This window comes from Amphiura filiformis, chromosome 4, assembly GCF_039555335.1.
Source record: "Amphiura filiformis chromosome 4, Afil_fr2py, whole genome shotgun sequence".
Taxonomy (NCBI): domain Eukaryota; kingdom Metazoa; phylum Echinodermata; class Ophiuroidea; order Amphilepidida; family Amphiuridae; genus Amphiura; species Amphiura filiformis.
The window spans coordinates 76,085,618-76,107,240 of NC_092631.1; the positions used below are offsets into that span (position 1 = coordinate 76,085,618).

Here is a 21,623-nt window from a genome sequence, read left to right on the forward strand (position 1 = left end):
ACTAACCACTAGGCAACACTCTCCCTAGCAGTGGGAGGGCTGGCCACACTTACCATGGTCTTTTTGATTTTGATGTACACTAACCACTAGGCAACACTCTCCCTGGCCACACTTACCATGGTCTTTTTGATTTTGATAGTCATCCTCTACTTCCTTGACTTTTGCTAGTACCAACTGTGCTTTGAGTGCATCATCTTCTAGTGATTTCATTCTGAAAACAACCAGACATAATTACACATTAAATGTGGAGAATCAAGACCGGTTTGATGCAGGTGACTTCTAAAATACAATGTTACAAACAGCATCTGGTCTATAGTGTGATCAAAAATACTATACATACCAGTGGTGGATTTCACAGAGTTACAATGCATTGTAAGTCCTAACCCATCATAAGTCCCAACTCATCGTAACTCTTCCCATAGGATTTATATGTTCGAGTTACAATGAGTCTGGGCTATGCGATGGGTTAAAGGACTTACTGCGCATGATAACTCTTTGAAAATACAAGCAAGTATGGATTATTGCCTCAACAGTATCACTTTTGATCATACTGTATCAGACCAGCATTGAACCCTAGCTCTGGTCCATGCACATAGTTAAACAGCATAAAACTTCAAGCAGATCACCATCAAATGACCGTCTTCTGGGCCAAAAATTCAAATATGGCTACATACCAATCTGCTGCATTTAAAGGGATGTGCAACCTCTTTTGGTATGTTTACATTCATTACCTCCGTAGTAACTCATCCCTACAAAGAATCAGCTGGAAATAATAATTTTGTACTAAAATAGCAATCTTTGACCAGGATCAATTTTGTGATATTGATAGTGGGCAACTGAGGTTGTTGAATTTGGTTAACAATGTGTTATATTCGTAAAGACCACTGGAAGTTTTTAAGTGGTACTTGTTTTATGACTAAAATATTAATATTTATTGTAAAAATGGTATGGAGCAGAAAAGTATTTTTGAACAGAAAATCTCTGCATATCCCTTTAAAGCAGTTGCCCATCATGCCATAGTTTAAGGGTGCTTTGCCAATTGTGCCTTTCAAGTGCTAAGTTAAAAATGCATATATCTAAGTCTTCACTTATTCAGATATTACTAGTATTAAGTAAATACATTTGCAACTAAATACATCATGTACCACATGGTTGGTCAACAAGACTTCATTCATCTGGAAAGGTCATATGAGCACTTGCTGTTACTGTTCCAGGAGTGTTTAAATTCTACAGTAAAAACGAATGAACAGTGTGCCATTTTAGACACACACGTAATTGTATGTGTCCTGTAACCTCCCTCTTGGCATGTTGTCATGGTTGAGTGGTAGGGACGCAGGTGTTCATCACGCTGTGTTCATTCATTTGAAAGTCTAACTGTAAGTAATGCTGTATTTGAACAGGTTGTCCAACCATGTGCATGATACCAAAGTGACTGTTCACTGACTGCTACAAACATGACGTTTATAATCATTGTACATTATTCAGAATATATAATAATATGCTTTGGAAGAGATCACACATGATATGACACAGAATCTACTTAGATCTACTACCTAGTGTCTTTATGAATTTAAGTAGAGATCACGCTTGTAGGAAGTTATATTTAACCACAATGGGTTATTCCAGTTGAAATCCATACAACTCCTGTGGAAGACATGACCTCAATCTTCCACACAGGGAGTGTGAAATTTTAAATAGGGTTTCCTGAATGGGTGACTCTATTTAAAATCTACACCCCTGTGTGGGTGATTAATGTCATGCCTTCCATAGGGGGATGTGTGGATTTAACTGCAAAGCCCAATATTATATCTAATAATGGAAGTAATTATGTTCTTAGGTCATCAGAATATATATGAAATAATCGAGGAGTAAGAGATTCTAGTATGGGACACACCTGTATAAAGGTTTTAAATAAACAGTGGTTTAAATGCTTCTAATACTAAGGAAAACTGTCAGTACATGAATTAAAGTAATTAAAGTTAATGTGTAAATACATTGCAGTTTCCACTTCATATGGTTAACATGAATAAAAGACTTGTTGGAGTTTATTTGGAGCTTTGGCTAGGACTGGAAAGAAACAATGGGTACAGACTATAAAAACTTCCCAAATAAGGAAGCTAATAATTATTGTGATTTTTAGGCTATTAATAATGATGTGGTTGGGTAAAACAACGGGTACTTGGGTACAGACTATAACGCTTCCCAACAAGGAAGCTTTACAATGATACGATTTTGAGCAGCTAATGATGGGTATGTTTGGGTAAAACAATGGGTACTTGGGTACAGACTATAATACTCCCCAAGGAAGCTATTCAATGATGTGATTTTGAGCTGCTAATGACAGATACGGCTGGGTGAAACAATGGGTACTTGGGTACAGGCTATAAAGCTTCCCAACAAGGAAGCTATTCAATGATCTGATTTTGAGCTGCTAATGATGGGTACGGCTGGGTAAAACAATGGGTACTTGGGTACAGGCTATAAAGCTTCCCAACAAGGAAGCTATTCAATGATCTGATTTTGAGCTGCTAATGATGGGTACGGCTGGGTAAAACAATGGGTACTTGGGTACAGGCTATAAAGCTTCCCAACAAGGAAGCTATTCAATGATCTGATTTTGAGCAGCTAATGATGGGTATGTTTGGGTAAAACAATGAGTACTTGGGTACAGACTATAATACTCCCCAAGGAAGCTATTCAATGATGTGATTTTGAGCTGCTAATGACAGATACGGCTGGGTAAATCAATGGGTACTTGGGTGCAGGCTATAAAGCTTCCCAACAAGGAAGCTATTCAATGATCTGATTTTGAGCTGCTAACAGAGATGTCACAGGCTGACCCAAAAAATCCTGAACTTATGAAGCGTGGAGCAGCAGTGAGCAAGCTCTCGCGCAGAAGATTTGCCGGGGGTCCGGGGCCGCTTAAGGGCCCCGGTGGGAATCAGGCGAAGCCCGGTAAAGTCGGTGAAGCCCCTAAGCCAGATGGTTTCTGCACATTTAGCACCACAGTAAAGGCCATTTCAGAGGGTAAAAAGAACAGTTCAAAGCTCCTGGCTTGTTCTACACTTTTAATATAAAGTGCTTCCTTCTTCCAGAAAACATGCTTTAAAGTTTTCAGTTTCCTATACTTATGTACAAGAGAAGAGACACACTTAAAAAAAGTTTTTTGGCTTTATTACATGAACAATATGGCTGATGTTGATATATGTGAAGCAGAAAGATAAGACAATAGTGCCACTCCAAAAGCGGAAAAAAAATTAAAAAAAAAAAAAATTAAAAATTTTTTTTTTTTTTTTTTTTTTTGAAAATCGGATTTTTTTTTTAATCCCCAAAATCCGAAACCGGATAAATCCGAAATGTGACATCTCTGTGCTAATGGGGTACGGCTGGGTAAAACAATGGGTACTTGGGTACAGACTATAATACTCCCCAAGGAAGCTATTCAATGATGTGATTTTGAGCTGCTAATGACAGATACGGCTAGGTAAAACAATGGGTACTTGGGTACAGGCTATAAAGCTTCCCAACAAGGAAGCTATTCAATGATCTGATTTTGAGCTGCTAATGACAGATACGGCTGGGTAAAACAAGAGGTACTTGGGTACAGGCTATAAAGCTTCCCAACAAGGAAGCTATTCAATGATGTGATTTTGAGCTGCTAATGACAGATACGGCTGGGTAAATCAATGGGTACTTGGGTGCAGGCTATAAAGCTTCCCAACAAGGAAGCTATTGAATGATCTGATTTTAAGCTGCTAATGATGGGTACGGCTGGGTAAAACAATGGGTACTTGGGTACAGGCTATAAAGCTTCCCAACAAGGAAGCTATTGAATGATCTGATTTTGAGCTGCTAATGATGGGTACGGCTGGGTAAAACAATGGGTACTTGGGTACAGGCTATAAAGCTTCCCAACAAGGAAGCTATTCAATGATCTGATTTTGAGCTGCTAATGATGGGTACGGCTGGGTAAAACAATGGGTACTTGGGTACAGGCTATAAAGCTTCCCAACAAGGAAGCTATTGAATGATCTGATTTTAAGCTGCTAATGATGGGTACGGCTGGGTAAAACAATGGGTACTTGGGTACAGGCTATAAAGCTTCCCAACAAGGAAGCTATTGAATGATCTGATTTTGAGCTGCTAATGAGGGGTACGGCTGGGTAAAACAATGGGTACTTGGGTACAGGCTATAAAGCTTCCCAACAAGGAAGCTATTCAATGATCTGATTTTGAGCTGCTAATGATGGGTACGGCTGGGTAAAACAATGGGTACTTGGGTACAGGCTATAAAGCTTCCCAACAAGGAAGCTATTCAATGATCTGATTTTGAGCTGCTAATGATGGGTACGGCTGGGTAAAACAAGAGGTACTTAGGTACAGAATATCATGCTGTGATTTGGAGCTGCTAATAATGGATATGGTTGGGTAAAAGACTATAAAGCTACCCAACATGAGAGTTTTTAATGATATGATATGAGCTGCTAGTGATGGGTTTGACTGGGTAAAACAATGGGTACTTGGGTACAGACTATAACACTAAGATTTCAGCTCAGCTGTAAATGGTGGGTTTGACTGGGAAAAACAATGGGTACAGCAGAGTAGAACATTGGGTAGCTGGGTATGGGCAAGCAAAAGTCTATCATTTGGTTGTAAGGCTTGTTTTGGTAGGTGGGATAGCCTGAGCTTTACACCTCCATTGTGAGATGTTATTAATTGACAAAAACGGGAAAATATACTAATTAAAGGTGTGAATAGAAACCAGGTCCAATTCCTTAGGGCTATTCCCCAGTGTCTGGACAAAGGTATGTAATATATGAATAACAACACTATGTCCTCTCTCTCTTGAACATGGAACAAGTCACATATCACATCAAGGCGTTTACTTTGGGTCTTGTCCTTGGCATTATATTATAATTCTAATAACCTGCTTCATGTGTGAGAGAAAGAGTCAAGTGCTGGTTACTCACACAACATAACTTGATCCTGAAACCGTGGAATGGCTCCCTTCAGTACTATATTGCCAATGCTGTGCATGAGCATGAAGATGTCCCTCCCTTGTTTTTACATGTATGCATGCGTAAATGTACCAGCAATATGCTGCAGGATTTAGACGGGCGAATTGTGATTCAAGCACAGTGTGAGCAAACTGGTTTCCTAACCCTTAAATTTAAGTGGGAGAAAAGCTAGGGTTCCCGTATTGTGTTTTTGAACACCACATTAATTCTTCAATGTTCAACCACAAGTGACCCATGCCAAAATTGAGTCACATGTCCACTTCTTTCCTGGGTAGTCTATGGGCCCCAAGTTTTGAGCTTGCAACACCCACTGATATGAACCCATAAGGGGTATATTCTACCACTCTGAAGTAAATTCCCCACAAAAAAATGCTAAGAATTTGCTGGTTTTAGGCTAATGCACAATAAATCAAAACAGTGGTTGCCTATGGATGTTAAAAATTCTTAGTAAATTTAATATAAGGAGCTTAAATACATTCGATATCGTATTTTGATCAAAACCGTGCTGTGTTAATTAAAGCAGGAAAAGGTGTAGTAGAAAGGTAAGTGCACAACAAAGCGTGTAAATAATTATGGAACACTATTAGCAAACAGGTATTGTTAGTAAACACACTCTTACAAATCAGCCTACCCGAGCACCCATAGTTTTTGGCAGACCTAAGCCAAGCATGCCAAGTGTATGGGACAATTTTCTGTTTGAAATTTTGTTTACCTTGCTGCCCGTAAGCAGCCCTTTTCTCCGCCTCAAAGCGCCCTCTGTTCGGACGGAGACAGCGGCCCTGAATTTTCCTCGCCTTCTTCATTGTTCGGGCTGAGGTTGCCTTCGTTCTTTAATCGCATTTCGTTATACCGACGCTCCGCTTTTTGGTGCGGATATTCGGAGGAGGAAGGCTTGGGCTCGTAAAGGAAAAATGACTGTATAAAGACGGGAAAACAGGGAAGGAAGAGAGAACACAAAAATGAGACTACTTTTTTGAGCAACCAACTAGGAAAAATCTAATACTGGGAAATATGATAAACTGTTATCTTGTTGTATACCATGGATAGTCTACATGCATTGTATTGACACAAAAATGGATTGAATTTATCATTTGATACATTTCTTTAAACAAGAATTGTTAAGAATTGTTGTATATACAGAAAATACCGTTGTCATTCTTATTCAACTATGTGGATATTATGAAACATGGATGAACAACAACTAAGACTTGAATGAATATATAATTATTATCTTTGAAACTAAATCTGGATGTAAGAAGAGCTATCCTCAGAGGCAACTATTTTCCTTGAATCAAGGCTGATCACTTAAACAGGGCCGGCATTCAATTAATAGTCACTGCACTGCAAAGGAATCTTTGTAAGCAAGCACACAACTCAAAATGCACACTTCAAAGACGCTCAACAAAATAGTACTTCACAGTACTTGGTGGGTTGGAGACACTCACTCATTAAAGAAAATACTATAACCACTTGAATGCCAAAGATGCAACATGCAGCACAATAAAAGGAAAGCAAATAAAGGAACCAAAGAATATTATTAGGACAAAACAACTTGCAGTAAAGTCTGTCTTGTCACAATTAAGAAATGGCAGTTTCTATTCTTTCTTTCTTTCTTATTGAACAACTGGAAGCATGAATTTGTTCAAAAATCTGAATCTAAATTAAAGGCGTCTTTCAGCTGCTTTTTCTTTAAGCGTATGCTGCTTAGTTCAAACTTGCTTGCTGTGAACAGATTTTATGCTAGCAAATGACACTGTTTATCAATTTCTATACTAGCTGCTTAACCAATCCAAAAACTACTTTTGCGGCAGTTGTATCCCTCCTCCAAACTAACAATTAAACAAATGTTCACTTGGAATTATATACCACTAACACTCTGTGAAACTACAAAAGCTTGAGTATAGTAAAATGCTGCAGGAACAACTCAAATCTGTAGTAATATTGTGAAATGATATTCCTTTGAATACAGCTTATTTAAGATGGCAGGCAAATTGGCCTTGACTGTACTTCTGTTTATAAAAAATACTTAACTGTAATTAACAAGAGCAACAGTAAATCAATTGTTTCTGGATATAGGCATGTCATTGGATCCGCATGTAATTTTGTTATTGGCATCATGATATTGTAGGCGAATAACATCACAATTTATTATCAATTACCATATTCAGCATTATTATTTTGGACTGCGCATATTTACCAGTAGAAAAAATGAATCTCTCAGTATTTACACATTTACAGACACAAATGCTGACACACACCCACACATGCTACTTACCTCGATTCTGACACAAAATCATCTTCCCTATTGTTAACGGGTGACCTTTCTAGCCCTGTTATTCTTGAGATGTTGGATAACTCATCTTCTGACATTGTTTGCATTTTCTTTTCTTCCTCTTCTTTGATCTTCTGTAAATCTTGATCGCTAACTAGATTGACTTTCTTAACGGCTGCAGAAATAAATAAATATATATACCTTAGCAACTAATAGGTGGATGTGCTGAAGGAATGGAACTCTTGTTGCATTGAGGTCTACTTAACTGAAAATAAATGGTACAGATTGTCTACATATTAAGAAAGAACTGTATAAAGTAATCTAAGTTTCACTGACAAACATCATAAAATAAAACACATGTATGTAAACCATGCAAATGTTTCAAAGTCTACCAAACTTAAAACTGCTGACTGAAACGAACTGATAAAGTTAAAACAAACTCAATTCAGCTAACATCAAAGGGTGGTACAGAATAAGGAGAATTTATCCATCAGATATACTGGGGATGAGAAGGGATATGTGTCCTCTTGTGTTTGCATGTTGTACATGGTGGGATCCACTTTCTTCAACATGCCTCTATAAAACTTTTGTTTTAAATTTTACCGATAACAAAATCAGTTTTTTAGGATGTTATATAGTACTTTGCAAAGACCTTTCTCACTGCCCAATTTGGCAGTGTTTACAGTATAAATAATTTAGGAGGAAGGTTCTGATTGGCTTATTGAACCATGCTGTCATCACATCGACGCCTAATTCCCTAAACAAGCTGCGTAGCATTGTGTGTGACTGATTTTTTAAAAATTTTTATGCAATGATCAGAACAAGCAGTTTGCCAGAGCAAAAGGTCTTTGCACTGGCAAATCATTTGATTTCACCCATAGCTGTAAAATCCATATACATGACAATCCTGTATGGCACATTTTCCATTGCAGAAAGCATTATATGCATGAAGCTATATGAGGTTCATATTCTTCCTCCTACCAATATAAAATGGCAATAGTTATTGACAGTTCCATTTATGCTGTCCTCAATACAAGCTATTTGAAGCAAACCCTGACATCAGATTTGGCAGTGATTTCTAAATTTGTACACTACATCAGGTTATATCCAATCAAAATTAAGATTAATTAAATTAAAAATGCAATTTCTCAAATTACGATAAGGACCAAAAATGCATCGTTTCAAGTTGTATGCATTCCACTAAATTTTCTATGTTAATGTACAAATACACAATCGTGCTGAAACTGATGACTTTGCATCATAATTAATAATCAAATACTAATAACTACTTTATAATGCCCAATTAATCCTGCATGCACCCAAGTGGTGTGCGTGTTACATTGACATTGCAATGTAAATGCCCCTACTGTGCAGCTTGTTATTTCTACTCAAGTTTGACCATAGCTATACCATTGATGGAATGCCTCATTTACATATTAATGTATTATTGCAAACTTAGTTGCCCAACACCTCAATTATGTTTTACACATTAGACCTGGCAAACCCAATATTATTAGAGACCTATGGTTGGAATATTTCTATAAGGACACACCTGATGTGAAACAAGTTTCTGCAATCTTGAATGGTCCTGATAGTACATACACAACAGCATATACCATGCTATTAATAAAACAACAACCACAACTGCCTTTCACACATTCAACCATTCACACTGCTGGATAATAAAGAATTAAGCAAAGAAATAGGAATAAACTGTTCACCAAAAAGACTGGGGATAAGTGGTATTATAGTTCTTGCTTCCTCTACGCTTTATGGCACTTGTGATGCATGCATACCATATGTGCCTTCTTTGTGCTTACACATGGACAAGTCAGAATGCCTAATGCTTAAGCCTTTTTTATTAGCACATCGGACAATTTTCCTCTCTGGTTCAAGAAGGTTTGGGGCAAATGCAGATCAGGCATTGAAAAATATTTGCAAGATTGAACCTGGTACAATGCTAATCAATTTCATTAATCAAAGTTTTTTTTTTTTAAGTATTTTGTGATTTCATGTCAACAGGTTAGAGCAAATATCATTATCTTTGATAAACAACAACCAGTTAATTCCTGAATCAATGAAGTAAAATTTCATCTCCTGTTCTCATTACACCAGCTGCATGAAGCCTTGGAAACAGCTCATGGACCAGCAAAAACAAAAAGGACAATTTTTTCTCTCAAAAATATATTTGTGTCTTGTCCTTGTTCAGTTCTTCTTCTTTCAGTTACTGTGCATTAACCTCCTAGTAGTATACTTGCACAAATATATAATTAATAAGGCTTGATGCTAGAACCATTGGAAAATGCATACTCATGTTTCTACTTTGAGGAAGCAATACTATGACTGTGAATGTTTCAGGTAGAAATACAATTTTAAGTATTAAATTGAGCATAAGTATTTAGTTGGGATCAAGCTAGGGTAAAGGATATGAATTTGGTTTGTGGGATTTCATTAAGGTTTGTGATGAGGGTTTGCTAACTCAAAAAGAAATTACACACTGACATGCTGTTAAATAACCAACTTCCAACTTATCTTTAAAAATCAATACAGAATACAATACTAAGCTTGTCTCTAATAAAATCTTTATTAGATTTCCAATGGTCAAATCTGAAAAAGTCCCTATTGCTGCATCCAAGGTTTAAAAAGCAAAATAAGTTACCACAGAAGCGGTTAAGCAACACTGTAACATGGGAGTGAGAGACCACACATAAACAGCTGTTTGTTGTCCACCACTGGTTTGACCAGGATTAGTGCATGTTGTCATAGCTAGCCTACACTTATGTAGTGTGTCTCAAATCATTGTTTTTCACTCAAATTTGATATCCTTGCAAGTTTCATGCCATTTTTAGCTAACAAGATATTTATAAGATGAATATTCAATGTTTGTCATGAACATAACGTTCTGAATTTTAAATTTCAAAATTAAATACATGTTATATATGTCTACTTCACTGTTCAGGTAAAACCTGTACAAATTAATCTAATCTAAAACTACTCAACTGCTAAACTTCTTCTCAACTTAATTACTGCAATTATATCGGTAATGTTTTCAATGAGACACACTACTACAAATATAACACTGATTCTGTGAGTGCAAGGAGCAGGTGAGGTACATTCTGTGTTTCTCCATATCATATTCCCTTGCATACTTACTTTTTGGTTTAGGTTTAATTATAGGCTCTGCAAAATGGCAGTAATGTAATATATGACAGAGAAGAACAGTGTTATTAAGATAACAAACACACACATATTATTGAAAGATGATCTGGCGATGAAGATATATGTTAGTTCAAAGTGTAAGTTAAAGACATACATTGGAGAAAAAACAATGAATGTTTCCATTTATCTTGGAAGGCTAACCACTCTGTTAACCCTGTTTAAACTCATATCTTACCAGGTTTAGGTATGGAATACGACTGATTATTTGTTGTTAAAAATGTTTCCATTTATCTTGAAACTAACAGCTCTGTTGACCTTGTTTAAATGCACATCTTATCCGGTTTAGGTGTGGAATGTGACCCGTCTATTTGTTGTTCAAAATATTTCAATTTACCGGGGAAGGCTAACCTCTCTGTTAACCATGTTTAAAATCATATCTTACCAGGTTTAGGTGTGGAATGCGACTGACTGTCTATTTGTTGTTCAAAATGTTTCCATTTGTCTTTGAAGGCTAATCTCTCTGGTTGTCCAGCTTCATTTCGTATTGACTGCAACAGAATCACAGGAAGCTTAAAATCATTACAATGGTCAAGTATGAAATTTCAAATTACATTTCAATCTTGATGAGCCTCATTAAGGTATATTTCTATGTTTTTTCTTTATCATATATCCCACAATGCATGACAATATCTTCAAATTTGTGGAAGGAAATGAGATTACACAACCCTATGGAATGTTGCATTGTGGGAGATAGGAGGAAAGATCCATACCATTAGTTTGTATCACAAACTTGAATCATTCTACAATATAAACGCATTTCTTTTCACTTACGCCTAAACCTTTTTATCTTCTACTACAGTACACAGACTTTGTGTTTCTCTACCAGAAGTCAATTTGTGCAGAATTACTTCCCACAATGCAATAGATGTATGCAATACCATACTGCATTGTGGGAAAGAATTTTGGCACAAATTGACTTTTTATACGGCAGAGAAACCCCAAATCCATGTATTGGTTTCACTAATATATTAAGAGAAGACATTAATTCTCACAAGGCTAATTGGAATGTAAAGGTAATAACAAATTATATATATAGAAACACTTATATTGAGTATATAGAAACACTTACAATAATAAGATGTGAAACAACATAAACTTTTATAATTTCGTACTTATTACTTAAAAATATCATAAACCTTCACAAGTGTCCATGCATAGTATGCATAGTGTGCATGTGTGAGGCAAACAATAGCAAAATATCATAATAGTGTTCCAATGGGAGACAGACATGGATACCACACCAGTGCACTTATAATTGAAGGTTACACAAAATGTTATATTTTTCACACTGTAACAGAAATGTGGTGAGCTTTGAAAACAAAAATACATCCATAGGCTATATATTGGTGCTATGATCATGCTCATCTGTCAGGACAAAGTTCTATAACACCAATATGGTTCTACATTCAAAGATGAACTTTGAATGTCTTGGGTACAGACAGTCATACTGCACACCTTGAGATCATCTTTTAACCAATGATTGTTAAATGTGGGTTAACTTATGCCAGTGGATCTGAGATGAGACCATTTTGGCTCAGACTGTTATAACCGTTTGACACCAAGGTACTTTACTAAGCCATACTCTGGTGAATATCTATTCTATAAATGTCATATTGTACGGGGTGCTCCAACAAATAAGGTGAGTTTCTTCAGAGATGTTCTGGCTTATGAAATGATCTAGCTGTGTATCGGGGCTTGAAATTGGTATTTGCCCACTGACAAATGGAATTTTTAATGTGCTATTCTAGTTGAAATCCATACACCCCACCCCATGGAACACATGACCTTAAGCTCCCACACAGGGAGTGTGAATTTTAAATGGGTTACTTGAATGGGTGACTCCATGTCAAATTTATACCCCCTGTGTGGAAGATTAAGGTCATATCTTCTGCAGGGGGTTATGGATTTCAACTGAAATAGCCCACTGGGCAAGTTGTAACACAGCTGCTATATGCCCAATTATCTAGCAGTAAATATGGGCCCTATAATACAGCCTTGTCTCAACTCAAGGCACTGATCCAGCTAATTTCAATGATCTGGGGTCCATTTCACTAAACTTTACAAAGCTTTGCAAGTGTCAAAATCAATCATAACTTACGACACACATCGTAAAATCCATTTCACTAAAATGACTTGGTACCCTTCGTAAGTAATAAGGATTCACAACAGGAGCCCTTCGTAAAGTTACGACAAGTAAAAGGGTATTTGTAACTTGCAAATGGTTACTTGAAATACGAAGGGTTGAAATTTAGTGAATTGACCCCGAGCCAGTTGAGTTGCTGCTGGGCAAGCTCTGAACCACAGCAACATTTGCACTGAGACACAGAGGCTAGGCCAGAATAGCTTAAAAGTGAAACATTGTTTTATATGGGACCACTATAGTAAACACAAGCACAGGTGTACAACCAAAACATTTTAGGTCACAGTTTTGGAAAAAGTACAGTACTGTACTTTCCTGTATATAATCTTTATCACAGGGTAAGGTACAATAAAAGTTGGTATCAGTATAGGTTGTTATCAAGCAAAACGAGGCCTGCATATGTTCACAAATTGAATTTGGGTCATAGCCAAAGAAAGCTTTCATGAGCTGTTGACCTATATATCCCACAATGCCCTATTTCAGGGGTAATTTTGTCTGCAATATTCTCATGCCTGCATTCAAACATTGTGTTTAATGTATTAAGTTGAAACTCAGTTTGCGGAGATGAGAGTATTTGAGCCCCTGGAATACTGCATATTGAGACATAGGGAAAAAGATCTATTCTATTTTTTCCCAATTACATGGAATAAATGGTATCTTGGAAGCCAAACTGTGATATGTTTCACCTATCCTGTAATTTGTAAACTAGGCAATAATATTACATGAACAAAATGAAAATTGCTTTTACCAGATTTTGCTTGACCTCTTCCTATATGTCTGCCACAAGATACGTAATTGGATATTTGGTACACATTACATGAAATTATATCTCAGATGTGAGAAAACCACACATATACTTGAGAGGAACAGGTGGTTAATGTAAATATGGAAGGTTAATGGTAGAAACAAACTAGTTAGCTCTCAACTAAACTCCAAATGGAACGATACTTTTTAAAATGTATCATGACAGGTTCAAATGTTATTAATATGATAGCAATGGTTCTCAAGATAAGGAATATTGGGTCTGAAAGCCTGTAGTTCATTTTATGCAACCTTGAATACCTCATCTGCCTTTGGTTTGGAGCATTTTTCATAAGACTTGAGATGAGTTTGGTCACTTTGGCTGCAGTGCAACAATTATGTATCAACCAGAAATAAGGTGAACAGAATTGGGAATATTTTTATTTTATAGGTTTATATAATTTTAAGTAATTAATTAAGTGGATTAACTACCATAGCAATAGAGGAATACAATTTTGAATATATCGCCCTGCACTACAACATTCATGTGGTTCTTATGCATTGAACCACAGATGTACTGGTCACTCGCACCTGTAAGATTATTATCTTTGAAAAGAGCGGTATTGTATTCAATCTATGTTTGATGACATACACAGGTGATTAGTGCAATCTGCTTGTAGTGCAGGGCGATATATTCAAAATTATATTCCTCTATTGCTATGGTAGTAAATCTGATTATTACGCCACTTCTACGGCGAATAGAGTTAACAGGAAGTATGAAAAGGTGCAATATGCAATCTTGCATTTGCAATTCCCTGTACATTGTGGGAAATACCACATATCTACTGACAAACTAGGCCACTAGTTTAGTGTCAATGTTATGGAATAAAATATATTTTGAAGAAAACCTGAAAACCATTGCTATGGAATTAGCACTAGGGATTACCCCAGTAGTATAAAAAGCCACTAACAAAATGAGCAAAACAAAAATGCACAGACAAATTTGTGATTGCATGGTGCTCCATAGTTGGAAGGAATCAGGCTCCCCAACAACAACATCAGAGAGGTGAACACTGGTAACCAGCATGCAAATATTATATAGGGTCAAAATGTACTACATCAAGATGATCCAAATGGAACATCAAAACTATTTGCCAGTGGTATAGAATGCTGCACATTGTCTCTTGTAAATGAGTTGTTATTCTCGCCATTGTTACAAAATTGCCTATTCTAATGTAAGTTCATATGTGGAGGTAGCAATATACCCAAACAATATTCACAAATTTCCGGCTCAAAATTGAAAATTTAACAAACCTTGAATTTGAGTGTGAAGCACATGTCATCATCAATAGGAATTCTGTAATATTGCGATGGACTTTTCCTTTCACAGAAAAAATCACCAGAACTAAATTTTGATTAGGGACTGGAGTTACGATCCTTTTACAATGCCCTATTCCGACTCCAACTAAAGGTCACCAAAGGTTGCATAAGGGCAAGTCTACCACAACATCACAAGACTCCTCCTGCAGAGGATGTGTGCTTCACATTAAAAAAGTTTGACTAAAGAGGTTTTGTACATTGCCTTTATTACATATTTAAAAAACTTCTTGAACCATTCATAGCAAACTAGACCACTGTCAAAAAGATAGCTTGCACCCATTCAAGAAAACAACTTGATAAAAATGAGAAACAAGACTCTTCACTCAAGAACTCAAGCATGAACCCACTGACTAACCACATTTGGTGTACATACTGGATTTCCCCCTGGAGATAGCACTCCTGGAGAGACCATTCCTGGAGATATTGCAGTTGGACTAGGAGTACTCGCTAGCGACCAACTCTTTTGGCTATCACAACTCGACAACCTCGAGAGGTCGCGCACTTCCCTCCGTACTCGCTCCGCCTCTTTGAGCTGCTCCATCATGTCCCGCTTGGGTTTGGGAGCAACCGGTGGAGGCGTAGGCGATGGTTTTCTCTGTTTCCGTGGTAACAGATGCATTGTGGGTGGTATACACATACATGAAGTAAATGTTAGTATTTGATGACATGATGTATACACATTATCAAGTCACAAATTTGATGGAAAGAAGAAATATGTGTTATGCCAAATTAGGATTCAGGTTGAAATTTTACTTTAACAATAAATGAAATAACTGCTTTCTATTTTAAAGTTAGAATACCTATACAATGTCTTATATCTGAATCTGTTTTGATAATGAAAAGCAGTAATTGCAAGGGCCAGCCCAAGTTTAATTTACTACAATTCACTATTTCAACAGTCAACACTACACAGCCACCTTTCTTATACTGAAGCAACAAACTTGCTGCATAATTTCAAAACAGTACCCTGGTCCAATAATATCGAACCCAATTGATACACACACATATCAAACAGTTATAAGTAATGGTAATGCGTAGGAATAATTCCACAATCCAAATTGGTTTCATAGCTTTGATAGGTCAATAAAAGGTTATGACATTTCTAAACATACTAAAATCATATTAACTTGACACCCAGATTCATAAGCCGTGTCTCTAGGCTCTATTTATACGACTATGATGCCGTATTTTCTGTAATAAATGCTCCTGCATTTTTTAATGAAAAAGTGACGGATATGCAAAATTTCCATGCCATATTGTGTGAGCAAGCTTAAAACTAGCATCGGTGCTGGCTGTCACGATCGGTAAAGTGCATGGATAATACCTATTCTAACTTGAACTTTCATCCAGTTCATTGCTAACTTAAGGTAGAATTCACCAAGTAAATCAAATTTTTGCTTAAAATGCACTTAGAGATCTAATTTCATAGTATTTACCACAATATTAAGCTGTTAAGTGTTATGTGGGTGCCCCCATAAAGGATTTGGAACTGGAAATGAACCAGAAGCAAGTGCTACTTCGCAATTTTCACTCTGATTTTTAGCTTTTTTCACTGAGAATTTGCATTTGATAAATGCCCCTTTCAAAAAATTGCACGCCCATCGCCCAGGGCAATTATTACAGACAATACGATAATACAAACACTAAGATGAATATTAATTTCAACATTGTAGACAATTTTTTAGTACAAACAGGATTAGCTATAAAGATTAGACAATCACCAAGAAAGTACTAGACATATAACGACACATATTGCTTTTAAAATGCATGTTAGTTCAATTACAGAGCATTATTTAACACATTATGCTGATTAGGTTTAGTTGTCGAGCAGTTAGGCAGATGCAAAAAACAACTATTGAGCAAAGTAAGCAACCAAAAAATACAATTGATTCAAAATTAAAACTTCATTTTCTTTAAAAAATGATATAAAAGAAACTTTACAAATCAAGCGAACAAGAATTGTAGCCAATTTCAAAGCAATCAAGACAAAATCAGGGTCATGTAATGTGGTAAGCTTAAGGCTACCTAAAGTCTCCCTGTTGACAACTTTCTTGGCATGTGCCATCTCAAAGAAAATTTGCACAGGAATGCAAATATACCGTATTCAACATAATTAGCGTCCATAATAAGTGACCCTTATTCTTTTGTTAGGCTTAATTTTTAAGCCTGGGGAGCACATCATCCGAGCCCAAGGATGGGAAGAACCGAACATTTGGGGATTTTAAACCACATTTTATGGCTATTAGTGCATTTTGGGGCCTCCAAGGACTTTTTTGTTTTAATTAATGATACAAACATCTCTCTTTTGGTCGGAATTACACAATTCTGAATTAATTTGGAAAACTGATACCTTTGTGACAATCATTTGAGCTTAATAATATTCTTGTGAATTGGGATTGTTTAACTTGAGAATAATTTAACAAGTGATTGCTTTCTTTTGTTTTTCTCAAAGAACACACAATGACCTCAAACAATGCAACAGTGAAAATAATCTTTGTGGAACTGGTTTTGTGTGTCAATAGAAGTAAACATCTGTGCAACAAAGGTGAATTTGTGCGAGAAAATAATTGTTAAATCTTTAGAATTTCAGAATGGTGCTTGCATGTTTGTTTTTTTTGTTTTTTTTTACTGTGATTCTAATCTTTCAGTGTCATTTCCTATATACAGCATTTTGACACAAGCTTTCAGAAAAGCAAAGTTTGCATGTTATTCTAGCAGCCTGACCTGATGCACATGCTTAAGGCAGACATTATTTATAGCAGTTTACATGGTCAGGGGAAAGCCAAATTTAATCACAGCAACGCACTTTTTGCTTCAACAGCAACATTTTTTTCATAACAAGAAAGTATTAGAACATTCTAAGCAACATGTATACAACAGCAAAGCTTACCGGGGGTCACACTCCTATACAAGTGAGTGTTGTATGCTACAATCTTACCACATCAAGCATTAAGCACACAATATAGCAATCCACACAAACGGTGCCCAAGCAATCAGCCAAACAGAGGTATGCAAGGCTAATATTAACTATACGCTAACAAGGGGACACACTCATATATTACCTCGGGAGATGCAGGGGGACTGGTTGAAGTACTGGAGGATCGGCTAGTTGTAGCACTGGAAGTGGTGGATGTTGTTCGTTTATTGCGTGCAGTTTCGCCGCCTCGTTTTGCATGATCCTTGGGTGGGCGGGGCGCCACTGGCGGTGGGGGTGGTTTCTTCATCTGCGTTGTTGGCGTGTAACCAATTTATTGTAATTTTTGTGGCCAGCAACGGGTGTGCATGTGGAGTGATCGGAATTATGGGATACATAGTTAGTTAAGAAACAAAAAAGATTTCCCCTAGAAAAAGAACACCACTATGGTTATCAAGAACTTGGAAACACTACAAAATGACGAGCACTTTGTTAGGCTCAGTCAATATCTTCTAGTGTTCCCACTTCTGTAATATTCTTGAAAGCAATTTCATTTGTACACGGAAAAACAGATTTACTACTAAGCATATGGCTGAAAAACAATTCAGAAAATAAATGGCTTGTACTTTTTGAAAACAAACTTGAGAATTGCATTCTGCTTTTGTGCTTAAAAGATCTGAAGTGCTGAGATTTGTATGTGCTTTATGTTGCCATGCCAAATAAAAGCATGCTTTTCAACTTGGAGAATGTAACAGCTCAGTTTTCATAACTAACAAAATCTTTAAAATATGTTGCTTTCCTTTCCAACTTACAAATGAAAATATAACTTTGAACATAGTAAGTAAGATACATTGTTAGCAGAAAGATATTAATGTTACAGAATTAATTTAGAGAAAATCATAGATCTTAAACTAAGAACTAAATGCACAAACAATAGATGACTATGCAAATCTATGCAAATTGAGCATGCATGTGTGCGGATAGAATGCAGCATACAGTATCTATAACTTACGCTTGACAAGGGTGGAGAAAAACAAGACTTTTAAGCAAGTTAGACTTTGATCAAGTTACAAAATCATTTTTTCCAACTATGTAAGTATGAATCTATGTCATCATGCAAATATTAACAGACACCCGGTTAAAATCTCGGATAAAAATCAACCAGGAATAAAAAGGTCATTTTCATCAACAGAACTGCGCTTTGTTTTGTATTATTTTCCCATTTTTTAAAAATTGTAAAACAGACCAACAATAATATTATTGACAAGAGGAAAATGAGGCAACTCAACAAGGACAATCACCTGACAATGCTCTTGAAATGGAAAACAAATAGTTGTGACTTATTACACTTACATGCTAGTGTAATATATCTGATGAATGGCTATGATGGCATGAATTGTTCTACTCAAAGGAGTGGTGGTAGGAGTTGCTCTACTCAAACAAGAGTATACTCAACAGACAGCAAATGAGTATACTTAAAATTGAGTGAAAGAGTGTGTAAATCTCCATGCAGTAATCTTCCATTCCCTATTTGTGACTAGTATCTACACCGACTAAAACAACAAGTACACAAAGTGTTGACTTCACAAACCATTACCTTTTCTTGGTTTTCTAAAGGCGGATCCTCGTACGTCGCCGTGGGTAGTGTCGGCGATCTAATTTCTATATCAGGACTTGGACTATTTCTGTTATTGATGGCAGCTAATTGGGCAGGACTGAAGACGGCTGCTTCTTCCGACGGACTGGAACACTCCTCCACCTCTATTTGATTTGACGGCGCTTCTTCTGAGCTAGGACTACTTGCTGGTGATTCTTGTGTTGGACTACTTGATGATCTCTCTGGTGATTGCTGGATGGGAGACTGATTTACTTCTGATGAATGGTTTTCAGGTGATTGCGTTGCAGTTGGTGGTGAACTTTCTAATTCTGGCGATAGGTTAACCTGAAAATTTACAAATATCTAATGATTAATTGACTAAAAATAAAAATATATTTCTGTTTCAACAGAATACAAAATTTAAATACAAGATAAATGCTTGATGAAGATACCATCAGCTGGCTGTGCAGGGATCTACCTGTCAAGCCACATTGTACTTCCAAGAAGAAGAGACGTGCAAGACATTGTGCTCTCCTTGGCCTCTCTCTCTCTTACCCCCTCTTTTTCCCTTCTCTTGGTCCACTTATCACTCCTGACTCTCTTTCTGCCACACTATTTTCTTTACCCACTGTCTATCCTTTCTTTCTTCATTCATTCATTCATTCATTCCAGGTGTTATTAAAAATCACTTTTGCAGCCATACAGTAATTTAAAAAACATACAAATAAAACATAAAATAACAAGAATAGAATTGCATATAAAACATTGTCTGTCTGTCAATAATATCTCACGCATAATTTGCTTGCAAATATTTTGTTTTTCCATCCCTACAACTGTCATAAAGGTTATGCCATTCAGAATATTTGTGCCCTCAGGGCAGGAAGCATATAGTATGTAAAGTGCAACAGATGTAGCTAATAAAACTATTATATTGCCCTCAATCACTAGTCAAATAATACAGGTACATGTATGCAAACAAGTTCAGCTTTTAGTACTGTCTACAGTTATATTGTTAAGTGTACAGTATCTACAACTACTACATCCGATGTCCTACAAATTTTGATTTTAGTCTAGCGAATCTTGAGATAATCACTTATGATATTAGAGCAAAACGCTAAATAGTATAGTATAAAAACCACATGTATTTGTGATTTATTAAACTAACCCTAATGCACACCTATCCATAAATTAATGACATAGGTAAAAGGTGAGCTTATTCTAGGTAAGGTGCCCTGGTATGAATGGCTTGGGCAGGGAAGGAGGATGAGACCCGAGCACAAGGAATTGTTTCACATACTTTAGGGATATGGCCGAATATTTTGGAATCAATATGCCTTAACAAACTATACAAAACATAAAGCACCCAATGGAAAAAAATGTTTGCCATTTAAAGCTACTCACACACACGTTATACAATTATATTAATCTTGTAAGCCCAAGACATTTCATAAACCATTCCCATTCATTCAAGCAATATCCACCATTCATTTCCATCTAGCATTTATTTGAATGTTCTACTTTCATATGCTATAGAGGATATTCACCTTAAGATGCAGCGACTGACTATGTTGAGCAAACCATTATTACCATGATTTCCATCAGTCTACTCAATCCTCCATTGATTCCTCCCTCATCCAAGCAATTTTTTATTAGTTCTAGCCTGGAAGTTCTGATTACTAATCGTAAGCCAGGAAACATAGCTTGCATCACAGACAAAATGACAATATAATGATACAATAGTCGGCAGTTACTGTACTAAGTCATCTGGAAGAGTAAAGACCTACTTATGTACTCCAGGAAATTAACCTTCTTGTTCTAAATTATGAGAGCTAATTATAGGCATATAAACATATTTTTATGTTGGATGAATGAAACAAGCGACAGATCTATTATGATTTCTTGAATGATTGTGTAATTTAAAGTACTAGATGTTCATAAAAAGAAATGGAAATAACTACAGATGCTAACCTACACACAGGGCCTACTATACCTAAAATATATTCATTACATGAATGAATTTGATAAAAATAAATTTGTAAATACACATTGCTGGTAGGCAGGAACCCAATTACATTTTCTTTTTTGTGACTTCTACACAGATTTAGATAAAAAATGCTTAAGAGCAAATTTACACTGCAAGTTCTGCCCTGAACTAATAAACACTGGGTATACAATTTCAATATATTTAATAGGTAATATATTCTGTCCTGGTTGCTAGAATTGTCTGTAGTCATGAAATAAATCAGTGCTCTATAACAGTGCCACAAGCATCTACATGTATATGTATGTAGATCAGGCCATATGGAATCCGCCACTGCACCTTTAATCATGAGATGGAGGAA

General features: G+C 36.4%; 1 protein-coding gene across 1 annotated transcript in view; it reads right to left on the minus strand.

The window, feature by feature from the left end:
- Positions 1 to 21,623, minus strand: part of LOC140151417 (uncharacterized) — a 215,047-nt gene that overhangs the window by 14,685 nt on the left and 178,739 nt on the right. Inside the window, 7 exon segments of the mRNA XM_072173749.1 lie at positions 117 to 211; positions 7,294 to 7,465; positions 10,444 to 10,470; positions 10,892 to 10,997; positions 15,126 to 15,365; positions 17,833 to 17,994; positions 19,282 to 19,626. Coding sequence (XP_072029850.1) covers positions 117 to 211; positions 7,294 to 7,465; positions 10,444 to 10,470; positions 10,892 to 10,997; positions 15,126 to 15,365; positions 17,833 to 17,994; positions 19,282 to 19,626 — 1,147 coding nt within the window.